The 12,719-nt window shown below is 42.9% G+C and overlaps 2 protein-coding genes across 7 annotated transcripts in view; both read left to right on the top strand.

Annotated features, from left to right (window-relative positions):
• Positions 1 to 12,719, top strand: part of LOC122686751 (ATP-binding cassette sub-family C member 4-like) — a 2,082,459-nt gene that overhangs the window by 125,134 nt on the left and 1,944,606 nt on the right. The window lies entirely within an intron of this gene.
• Positions 3,856 to 8,366, top strand: LOC122687088 (40S ribosomal protein S23-like). Its single transcript, XM_043892532.1, is given in 4 exon segments — positions 3,856 to 3,902; positions 7,708 to 7,745; positions 7,748 to 7,774; positions 7,777 to 8,366. Coding segments are annotated over 4 exon segments (429 nt in total). The 3' UTR covers positions 8,094 to 8,366.

Below are 12,719 nucleotides of genomic sequence, written 5' to 3'. Positions count from 1 at the left end.
AAGTTATAAAATCCTCGTATTTGAGTTCTGGGAGCCCGGACCCATTTGAATAGATGGAAGAGGCACTTAGTATCCACATGGCCTTGTGTCCCCCAAGGTCTCTGAGCCTCAGGTCCTCACCTGTGTGTAGAGCAGGGATTACAGCCCTGCCGGCTTCTTCACACTTATTACAGGGATCAGATGAGAGAGAAGATCTGCTTAAGCAGATCTCAGCAGATGTTGAGAATATAGAGAGTTTTACAGTATAAAAGTGGGATCATTTTTTAAAAGGCTGTAGATGGAAGACTTGCCTTCCAGTAATAAAAAATACACCTATAGTTCTAAGTAGCTTTAGAGACTCTAAATCAGGGGTCCCCAACTCCTGGACCAGACTGGTATGGCCCCTGGGCTGTTAGGGACTGGGCCACACAGCAGGAGGTGAGTGGTGTGCAAAGGAGCAAAGCTTCAGCTGCTGCCCCCATCGCTCACTTTACACTGAACCTCCTCTTTCTCACCCTGTCTGTGGAAAAAGTGTCTTCCATAAACTGGGTCCCTGGGGCCAAAAAGGTTGGGGACCACTGCTCTAAACGATTAAAATGTATTTATAATAACATATTTTAAAATACATGGTTTATCTGATGCTACAAAATTTAAAATACTTTTTTAAAATGTATGAACAAAAGGTAAATCACTCTCCACTCCTGTCATCACACAGCTCCCCCACAAGGCGGAGCCCCAGCACCACTGTTGACTGTTCTGTTGAGCTGTTATGTGTATCAGAAGAAACTTCCTGTTTCTAAGCAAAATGATAGCTGTTCTTTCTCTTTTTTTCACTTAATGTTGCATCTCAGATTTTATCAACGCATATGGTTATCTCAGGGCTTCCTTGGTAGCTCAGACGGTAAAGCGTCTGCCCACAATGCTGGAGACCCCGGTTCGATCCCTGGGTCGGGAAGATGCCCTGGAGAAGGAAATGGCAATGCACTCCAGTATTCTTGCCTGGAAAATCCCATGGACTGAGGATCCTGGTGGGCTACAGTCCATGGGGTCGCAAAGAGTTGGACACGACTGAGCGACTTCACTTCACTTCACTATGGTTATCTCATTCTTAATGACTACGTGTGTGTTAGTTGCTCAGTCGTGTCTGACCCTTTGTGACCCCATGGACTGTAGCCCACTTGGCTCCTTTGTCCATGGGATTCTCCAGGCAAGAACATAGTATTATGCTTTCTCCATTTCCTACTCCTTACTTTCGATAATTGTCAATCAGAGTTTATAAAATACAGGGATTATACCCCGATATTAACACCCAAATTTGTTGTGCTCATTTTATGTGTGAAAATGAGAAACCCTTGGGCAGACACTATTAATAGATTTCCCAGCCTCTTTGTCACCTTGTTTTTAATTTCTCTGCAGTCTTTGAGTTAGTAAAATGATTTTGCTTATCAATTTACTCTAGTGATAAAGCATATCTGTGAATCAGAATGACCAGAAATCAAGTGTACCTACAGGTTGTTTGGCATTAAATCCAGCCCCAATGAAGGTTTTAGTGGGGTTACTTCCTCCATTGAATAAATACACCCCTGGTTTTTCCTATTGTGTCTCTAGCAGTGATATGATTTGCTTCACATGAAGCAGTGGACCTAAGAATGTGTTGCCTTAGGAGAAGGACTTTAAAATTCATAAATATGTGGTTTTTGTTCCCCCCCTCCTCAGGTGCACTCTGAAAGGAAATAACCAGATATCACTCACAGTGACTGTGTGGTTATGAATATTATGGATGACAAGTGGACAACCCTCAGCCTTCACAGTTTTTGAGTCAACTCTGTGATTCTACCATGAGTTCATGTCTATTCCAAAGGCATTTTTCCAATAGGTTCCTGCACTGCATAAATTATATTATACTTTTTTTTTACACCAGCAACAGATATTTACATATTACAAATATTAATCTACAATTTTTTCTCCAACTTCACTCAGTGGATTAAAGCTCTTGAAAAAGGATTTGTTATGTTTATTTATATGTAATACTATTTTCTTTTTTATCCAGATCAGTGGTGCAGGCCACCAATAAGAGCTGGTTTTGTGTCTTGAGAGATTCTGGAGCCAAACTCATTTTCTAAGATTTGAGACAAAGTTCTCACAGATGTTTTTTTTTTTTTTTTAACTGTTCCCAGAATTACATATTACTTTCTAATTATATTAGGGATTCTTGAAGACTGTGTGATGATGCTGTTTTGTATCACCACTTCCTTTAAAAGAACTGCAATCCATTTTCCACTCAAAGACCTCTGGTTAAAATACTACAGAGAAAAATAATGGGAAAAACATAGAGTAATGTAGTTTAAGTGACATTATAGGAGAGAGAGTTGTCACCCTCCAAAAAACATATGGTTAAAATACAGAAGGACAATATTGTACGTTCATCTCCTGTGTCCCCTGCATTGCAGGCAGATTCTTTACCACTGAACCATTGGGGAAGCCCTCTAAAAGAGAAGAAAGAGAAAATATTCTTTATCAAAGTAGGAACCCTTCCAGGGGATTTGCTAATGAAGGACAGACATGTTCTAGACTGTCTTCTAGATAGAGGATTTTATTTTTTACATTGAAGAAATTGTGGTAAAATATGTATAACATAAAATTTACCATATAACCATTTTTAATCACACAATTCGGTAGCATTAATCACACTCACTATGTTGTGCAGCCATCATTGTCTGGGTAGCTTGATAATTATGTGCTTCCTATTCAGTGTGTTATTTCTGCAGAGTCATTTTGGTAAATTTCATTTTTCTTTTCTTTTTTTTTTAATTTCATTTTTCTAGAAGTGGATCTGTTTCCTGTGAGTTTTGAGCTTGATTGGCATAAATTTATTCACAATATCTTACATGTTTAATCTCTGCAGCTTCTCTGTGTTTTTTAGGCTTTTAATTTTCTTTGAACCTTCTCTTTTTTATGAGTAATCTTGTATAACTTTTTCCTGTTTTCAAAGAATCAACTTTTTGCTTGATTGATGCTCAGTTTTTCCTTCTAGTTCATCATATCATTCTTTCTTTCTTTCAACTTTTCCTTTTTGAGATTTTTTTCTCTAAATTCTTAAATTGCAAACAGATTAATAACATCATTATTTTTCTAACCTAAGTATATAAAGCTGACATTTTTTCTGAGATCCACTTTAGCTACAGCCTACAAGTTTTGATACTGACACCAATCAATAGCCAAAGTATTATGTATTTTCTAATTCCTAATTTAATTCATTAACTATATCTTTTACCCATGAGTTATTCATAAGTATAATGTTCTCTAAATTTCAAATGCTAATGGCTTTTTTCTATTAGATTGAACATGTGGAGCTGCTAACATTCAGCCTTTTATATAAAATGGCACTTTCATGTGTTTCAACATAATAGTTTTCTTTTATTAATATATAACTTAATTTTTTTTGGTCAGACAACATTAGGTTGTAGATTTTAAACCAAAGGTAATGATATTCACACAAAAAGTCCTTGTTTCCACCATTTTGTATTTTATTTGGGGGTTTTAAAATGTTATAAGTACATGTGTAACCAGTAATTTTCAAATAAAAGTCCTCCCTGAGTACTGGAATGTTTTCTGATACATGTTGCAGGCTGGTTCTCTGAAATGCAGGCTCAGATGGAGTTTAGTGCTGGGATGTTTATCAGGGGTGCCCTTGGAATCAACACTGTGGAACAGGAGGAAAGAAACATGATAGGCAGAAGGAAAGATCAAGCTGGATCACTGGCTGGATGACCTTAACTGATCCCATGGGGCATCTGGAGTGAAGAAGGCCCATCAGAGTTGTCCTGACACATCCAAAGGCCAGGTCTTTATACCTCCACCTGGAAGGGTCGTTGCATGCAGGCTTGTGGTTTAAAGTTGCCCACTGGCAGCACCTCCAGCAGGTAGGCAGTGAGTCCTTGAAGGGAGGTCTGAACAGCTCATCTCCATGGCCCCCCACATCCTGTGTCACAGCTCTAAGGTAGGTGATGAAGATGTACTGTGGGGGAGACTCTTGATGACTGATGTGTAAGTCAAAATGATGACTTAGTGATTCTCCTCAATACCTTCTGGTTTAAAAAATAGAGGAGAAGATCCATGAAGGGGAGAAATCTCATTTTCTGGGGTCAGCCCATTTGTCACCTCTTCTAGGAAGTCACCTTAAGATCAGTCATCATCCTAGTAACTTGTATTTCTCTAATACCCTGAGCACCTCTCGTTTGTTAAACTGAACCATACTTGGTTAGTGTCCTGTTGTCATCCAGTATGGTGATTTTTAAACAAGGGGCCCTGTTCTTTCCATTTTACACAGGTTATGTAAACTATGTAGCCTGCCCTGACTATGAGTATTCATATGGTTTGTTTTCTCACTAAACCAAGTGAGAAAAAGACTTGTAACTGTGCCCTATTCACTTTTTAATTGCATCTTTCAGCACAGTATCTGTTACATAGGGGGCACTCAGTAAATGTTTTCTGAATGAATAAATGATGACTGAGAACAAACCATTGTCAACATTATAATTTTGGAATTCTAAGAAGTAGCCTAGGATAACAGAAAGCCCTGGTTTTGCAATCAGAAACACTGACTTGCCTGTCAGGTCTTTCTCTGCTCCTCACCAGTGGTGTGGGTGCCCAAAGAATGTACTGTCCAGAGTGGGACACTTGAGAGTGAAAGGAAAGCAGTTACCAGCCAGAGTGCCAGGGAAATAAACTGGCACCATCCTTGACAAAATGGACTATGGACACCCTTCAACCATGTAGCTTTAGTCTAAAAACAATTCTGTGCGTGTATTTATATAGATTCGATTCTTGAATCAGCAGCATGGTCCTAGTGTTGAAGAGGGTACCTAGAAACACAACAGGTTTTTTTAAATCAAGATTTCATGTATACATTATTAATTTTCATTTTAAAACAGAATATGGGTTAACTGAGTTTTTGTTTTTTAAACCTAATGTTCTAAGGAAAAAAATTTTTTTCAAAGACTAAACCAGCAGTGTGTGTTGAAAACTGTGAGAAATACATATTTATTTGAATTTAGACCTAAAAAATAATATTACTAGAAGGAATAACATGCCCCAGCCCTATGAGACCTTGTTCTATACACCAGAACCATGTGACCTGCCATAATCAAATTGGGATTGTGTGATATTTTTAAGAAGAACAAGGTTAAAACTTAGATACACCAGGAATGTTCTACATGAAGTTTACATTGGAGGGTTCTGACTAACTTCACTCTTTCACTCAGTAACGATGCTCACAATTATCCACCTAATAGGTGGAGGCTTTGGGTATTTCAAACCAGTGTTTGGTCCAATAGTTAATCACATTTAATTCTGGAGGATATTGTGTGAAAAAAATTTTTTAAATTACATTTTGCAGACTACCTAGACAAAAAAATGAGTCTCTGAGATGGAGTTTATAGCACATTAGAACTTTTGTAAGTAAATAACAATAAACAGTATGTTGAGGAGTTTTAAACCCTACATTTTGCAACAATAAAACTTTTTAAAAATCCATGAGTTTATTCTTATTCCAATAAGACATAAAATAGATAGGAGGAGGGGAAAGATCTTTTTTTTTTACAGTAGAAGGGCAACTCACAAATGTAGACAGATTGACAGAAAAGTACCACATGGGAGCCATTGTCATAAATAAGTCAGACAAAATTCATCATTGACTGAACATACATTGAATGTTTGGGGGTTGGAAGAGACACAGCATTTTCATGGACTCAAAATATCTTCTCAGATTAATTCTTTAGGGAAGAATTATATTTTTAAAGTGGAAAAATCGGACAAACACCAGGCTACGCAAGTAAATAGAGTAAATATTAATAGTGAACCTACTAACACCCTTGGCTTTTATTTCTTGTTTCTTTTAAAATGTATATAAGTATGGTTGACTTACACTGTTGTGTTAATTTCTGCTGTACAGCAGTGATTCAGTTATACATACACATACATTCTTTCTCATGTAGGTTTAATAAACAGGGTGACAATATACAGCCTTGTCATACTCCTTTACCAATTTGGACCCAGGCAGTTGTTCCATGTCCAGTTCAAACTGTTGCTTCTTGACCTGCATACAAGTTTCTCAGGAGACAGGTAAGGTGGTCCGGTACTCCCATCTCTTTAAGTTTTCCAGTTTGTTGTGATCTACACAGTCAAAGGCTTTAGCGTAGTCAATGAAGCAGAAGTAGATGTTTTTCTGAGCAGACACCATAAGGCCCACAAATCCTGGAAATGGACTTCCTGGCCCATTATAGGAAAACTCTGCCCACCCTGTCCTAGGGCTCTGCTGTTCTAAGTGCGTCCTGTGGACCAGCAGCATTGGCTTGCCCTCTGAGGCTGTGAGAACACAAAATCTTGTCTGTACCCCAGACCTACTGACTCTGAATCTCTAGAACCCAGGTGAGTCCTGCTCACAGTACAGTTTGAGAAGCGCTGGTTTAGAGGCCCTGCTCGGGTGATCTTATCGTTGTACCTCCCCCATGTGCAGCAGCCAGAGAGGACCAGAGGGTGTGGCCACCTGGAGCCCCGCCCCCTCCAGGCAGCGCTCTGAGCACCTGGACCCCAGAATCCCAGCTCCCATCCCCAGTGCAAGGCTCCCTCCTGGGGCCCATCTCCCAGCCCGACAGGTGGTCAAGATGCAGCTGTTTATGGGGCAGAAGAGGGTGGCCTGAGCGTTGACTTGAAGACTGCAATGCTCTTGCTTGAGCAGCAGATTCCTCAGGGCACAAAGAAGGTCAGAGCCAGAGGTGGGAAGAGCAGGGGGAGGGCTGGGGGCTGGGGCGGCCCCTCCCTCTGCTGTCCTACCTTCTGGCTCCAAACTCCAGGGTCCAGGAATCCCAGCCTGCCAGGTGGTTAGGAAGGTGTAATTGACAGTGTGTTAGTTTGATTTATAGCTTTTAAATATGTAAACATAAAGGATGGGCTTCATTATACTGTTGACCCAGGGCCCACAGATGTGAGTGGCAGGTCTGTTAAATGCTTCTCAGAATGTTCTCAGAGGACCCCCTGCATCCCAATCCACTGGGATGTTGGATCAGATCTTGGGGGCTGGAGCCCAGGACTCTGCATTCTGACTCCTTCCCTGGTGACTCTGATCCACAGCAGAGCTACAGGAGCACTTGTGATGGAGGGGCGTGGGGCGTAAAGAGCTGCCCTGAGTGGCGGGAAGTGTCAGGAGAAGAGAGAGAGGTCCCAGGTCAGAGGAAGGTGCTGACCATGAGTTCACACCTTTCCTGCTTCTTTCATGATTCTCCTCACAACCTAGCCTGACCCCACCCCCGGGAGTTGGCTGCAGGGAGAAGCTGCTAGGACGGGGCAAGGGTGTCCTCCTGCCGACCGTGGTGCTGTCAGGGGCTGCTCTGCAGAAGGAAGGACCTGAGTCAGGGGCAATAAGAGCAAAGGGGCTGCGGGCCCCTGGAGGGACCACACGGACCCACCCGGGGAGTCAGGCTGAAGCTGCTGAGCAGATCTTTGGGCAGGGAGATCTCCTGGTCCCCAGGGACACGGGTGGAGCAGGCTCAGGGGCTGCATCTGTCAGTCAGGAGTCTTATGACCTCTAGCAAGGTCCTTAAGCTCTGTAAGATGGTGGGGGTCCTAACATCCTAGTATCCTCCGAGCTTGTGTTAAAATTAAACATGATGGTCTTTCTTTCAGGCCCATGGTGCTGGTAGGATGAGCAAGTGTCACAGTCTTTGCCAGGAAGCTCTGTAGCCGCCGACGAGCCCGGAAGCGGCATGGTAACAGTACAAGAAAGCCCATTTGGGCACAGCCCTTTTAGACGCACTTCTCATGCCAAGAGAATTGTGCTCGAAAAAATAGGGGTTGAAGCCAAACAGCCAAATTCTGCCATCAGGAAATGTGTCAGGGTTCAGTTCACCAAGAATGGCAAAAAATCACAGCCTTTTGTACCCAGTGATGGTTGCTTGAATTTTATTGAGGAAAATGATGAAGTTCTGGTTGCTGGATTTGGTTGCAAAGGTCATGCTTTTGGTGACTTTCCTGGAGTCCTCTTTAAGGCTGTCAAAGTAGCCAGTGTCTCTTTTTTGGCCTTACACAAATGCAAGAAGGATAGACCAAGATCATAAATGTTGATGATGAAAGAATGATAGTAATAAATTTTCATATACCAAAAAAAAATTAAATGTGATATGATAGTTAAGCAAAAGCACATCCTTGTCACACAGAGCAGAATAAGGGGCAGCTGCTGTTTATTGGGACGCTCATTACATTACACCTTTGCACTTCTTGATGCTCGCTATCATAGGCACTTGTCACTACCTGTGTTCAGTCATGTCCAACTCTTTGTGACCCTGTGACTGTAGCCCACCAGGCTCCTCTGTTCATGAGATTTTCCAGCCAAGAATAGAATACTGGAGAGGGTTGTCGTTTCCTCCCCCAGGGCTTCTTCCCGACTCAGGGATCAAACTTGCAGCTCCTGTGTTTCCTGCATTGACAGGCAGATTCTTTATCACTGAACCTGGGGATTACCTGTCACTAGCCTAGAAAATCCCATGGACTGAGGAGACAGGGGCGCTAGTGGTAAGGACTCCACCTGCCAGTGCAGGAGATCCAAGAGACACCGGTTCGATCCCTGGGTTGGGAAGATCCCCTGGAGGAGGAAATGGCAACCCACTCCAGTATTCCTGCCTGGGAAATCCCATCCTCTGTCCATGGGGTCCCAAAGAGTCATCACGACTGAGCACACACACACACACACCGCAGATCCCAGACACAGGAAGGTTCCAGTCACAGCCGTGTGCCACACCCGTGCTCGGCCAGTTGCCTGGAGCTCCCTGAACTTCCCTGTGCAGGAGCTACTCCTGAAGTTACTGCTGAGCTGGTCATCCTGTATAGTTCCCAGGATTTCCCTCCCAGCAAGTCACACCTTGGGAATCCTACTCATAGGTTTGTGATGAACTAAGGCGGGGTTTGTATGAAATCTCCTGAGACAACTATGAAGTGAAGTGAAGTGAAGTGAAGCTGCTCAGTCGTGTCCAACTCTTTGCGACCCCATGGACTGTAGCCTATCAGCATCCTCAGTCCATGGGATTTTCCAGGCAAGAATACTGGAGTGGGTTGCCATAAAATCACCACCAGGGCACAGAAGAATCCAGGCATCCAGGTGAGAAGTGTGGAAAGGCTGGGCAATGAAGGGCCAGGAAGGCCTCAGAGTGGGCAAAAGGGGTCACAGGCCCCCACCCCAACTACACCCTCTACACAGAAACATACACTCCTGCTCCTGCAGAATCACTCTGTTTACTCTGTTTCCTCATCCAGGTAGAGTTCTTTATATCCTCAGTATGGCAAAGGCCAGTGGTTTGTAAACTTGGCTACAAATTTGAATCACCAGGGGAGATCTGTAAAGCACAGTGCTAAAGCCTCATCTCAGTTAAATCAGGATCTCAGGGGAGGGGACGGAGAAAGCAACACTTTTTAAAATCTCACAGGTGATTCCACCCTGCAACCAAGTGAGAACTACTACTGGAGGCAGAAGATCTCATTTCTTCCCAAATGGCAGTTGCTTTCTTTGTTAGAAAGTATGAAAAAGTGTAAGTCGCTCAGTTGTGTCTGACTCTTTGCGACTTCATGAACTATAGCCCACAAGAATTCCATGGAATTCTCCAGGCAGGAATACTGGAGTGGGTAGCCATTCCCATCTCCAGGGAATCTTCCCAACCCAGGGATCAAACTCGGGTCTCCTGCACTGCAGTCAGATTCTTTTCCATCTGAGCCACCAGGAAAAACAGAGACAGATTGATTTCTTCCTATTTTGTTACCAGTTCTCCAAAGTGAGACCCCCACACCCTCGACAGGAGGTGGGGGTCCTTCTGCTAGGTGTGTGTGTGTGTGTGTGTGTGTGTGTGTGTGTGTGTGTGTGTGTGTGTGTACATGTGCTCTCAGTCACTCAGTCATGTCCGACTCTTTGTGGCCCCATGGACTGCAGCCTGCCAGGATCCTCTGTCAATGGGATTTCCCAGGCAGGAATACTGGAGTGAGTTGCCATGTCCTGCTCCAGGGGATCTTCCTGACCCAGGGGTCAACGTGAGTGTCCTGCATTGGCAGGCGGGATATTTACTGCTGAGCCACCTGGGAAGTCCCTCTGCCAGGTGTGACTCATCCAGTAGAATGTGCTCTAGAGACACTGTTTCCTCTGAAAACCCTCCACAGCGCTGCTGAATGTGATTCCTGTCAGCTGGGGGCCAGGGGTGTTCTCATTGGACCGGCTCAGCTGTGCTGCGGGTGGCTCCAGATTGTAGTACTGGGCTCAGCATCTCTGCACTCAACCCCTCTACGCCATCTTGAATCGCAGTGCTCGGCGCAGTGACTCTGCACTCAGCCCTCCAAGCTGAGGTGTCAACGCAGCCATTTCACACCAGGGATTCTTGTCTGATGGGCCGGGTGTGAGGCCTCTTCATGAAGCATCCTGTGAGCAAGTGAAACTTGACTCAGCACGAAAGGAGTAACAAAAAGTTAGACTTTATTTTATTACCAAGATTCTACTTTTACTCCCAGGGAATTGTTGATGGGCTTTGTTGGTGACTGTTTTATCGCAGTCCAGCCCCATGGAATATTAAGGGCCCTGACTTACCTTTAATGAGTGTTTCCTTTGTTACCTGTGGCGTAGGTGGGCACAGATATTGAGATAAACAGGATCCCACAAAAACTGTCTTGAACCAGCTAAAATCAAGATGGTTTTGAGTATGGTCTGGTCTCTGACTTCTCATTACCCCTTCATTGTAACACTAAAATTCACTCCCCTCTCACCATAACAGGTGCTGTGATAGTTCCAAGGCTGACCATAGACGGTCAAAAAGTGAAGGCGGGGTCCATCTGCTCACACTCAAACGCCAATAAAGAGGCCAGGTTTGTGGAAAGGAACATTTGCTTCATTTTGGAGGCTGGTGTGTGTGTTGGGGGGAGGGTAGACGCCTGTCCAAAGGCTGACTCCCCGTCCCTTGACAATCAGTGGACAAGAGCTTTTATAGACAGAGAGGACTACAGTCAGCATTGTAAACTATAGACAGAAACAGTACAGTCAGGATTGAGTGTGTTTATTATTTTTTATCTAAATATTTTATTTACATTTTATTTATATATATTTTTTCATTTATTTTTATTAGTTGGAGGCTCATTACTTTACAATATTATAGTGGTTTTTGTCATACATTGACATGAATCAGCCATGGATTTACATGTATTCCCCATCCCGATCCCCCCTCCCACCTCCCTCTCTACCCGATCCCTCTGGGTCTTCCCAGTGCACCAGGTCCGAAAAATATTTATTTTTTTTATTCAGATGGTTTTCATATATGGGAAAAATTCTGAAGTTACTTATTTTTCTCTTATACTGATGTGCACTTATTAGTTCACTTAAATTTATTTATTTATTTGAGAGATAAAGAAACCAGAATTTTACTTCTTGCTTATATACTTTTCTCTATGCATCAGTTGCTGGGTAACTGCCTTCATGCCCCTAGAAGAATGTGCTTTGGTCTTTCCTCTTTCCCTCTCCAATCAAAACAGGATTCCTCCAGGAGCAACCTAGGAGTAAAACAGACACTAGGGAGTTTGGGACTGTCATCTAAGTATTCTGGCTGTCTTTGTCCCTGTCATTTATGCTCACCTCCACTGACCACTAGCCCTTTGTATCTCAGGCAGTGGGGGAAGCATAGTTCTCCCTTTGGTTCTGAGAGACAGAGAAACTTTTTAAGTCACAGTAAATGTTTTTAGAGGTTGCAGTGCCCTCCTCTTTCTGGTGGGGTGTGGGTATCCTCGTCATTCACCAGGCATGTGCTTTCTAAGACTTCCTGTGGGCAGGGCATTGAGTGGGCACTCGAGTCCGAGGGAGCGGACCTTTTCCACCTGCTTTAAGAAGCCTATGGTCCAGGCATTGTGAACCAGTGCAGATGCAGCAATTGTAACTCTTAGCTCATTTTTAATAAGCTAAAAATAGAAATAACAGGCTTCTTTCTCCTTTATCTCTTAAAGATTAATCTGCATTTTACCTTGTAAATAAAATAGTGAGTGACTGGCATCTAGTACATAGTCAAGCAAATACAGCTGAGAAATAAGTAAGAGTTGTTCTTGTGTGAAGTGTGACCAAAGAACCTAATTCTGACCAAAAATTTATTCTACAGCATGTTAGTATGTCATCTGTGCCATTTCTGGTCCTTTAAGCTCAGATATACGTTAGGATTGTGCTTTCTTGGCCTCATAGTTTAAAAAATCCATCTCTCTGTGGTAAGTTGATTTTTTCACCATTGTGATGTACTGTCCTTGCCTCCAGGGTTTGACAGCACAGCGTTCTAATTGTTCTATCCAACATGACTCTGGTGACCACACTTCAGCTTGCTCTGAAGAAGCCATTTTCCCCAGCAAAGTGTGTTTATATACATCTATCTTCCTAGTTCTAAATTGCACCCAGCACGTCAGAAATGTTGATGCAGTGATTATTCTTTGACTTTCTGTTGGTGACTCTAAAATAATACCTGAAGGTACAGAGAGAGGTAGCCCAAACTGGCAGAAAGTTCATGGGCATTGGGACCAATATCTGGGTTCAAATCTTCCCCCATTTAGGAGAATCCACTTCATTGTTGTCTCAACTATATTATATGTAAAAAGATAAGAATAATACGTACCTTATAGTAGTATTGCAAGGATTTGTGAGATGATGAGAGGGTATTGTTATAAATTTGATAAATGGTAAATGT

This window comes from Cervus elaphus, chromosome 30 (assembly GCF_910594005.1).
Source record: "Cervus elaphus chromosome 30, mCerEla1.1, whole genome shotgun sequence".
NCBI classification, from domain to species: Eukaryota; Metazoa; Chordata; class Mammalia; order Artiodactyla; family Cervidae; genus Cervus; species Cervus elaphus.
The sequence above is the reverse complement of the archived record's forward strand: the minus strand, read 5'-3'. Positions and strand labels throughout refer to the sequence as shown.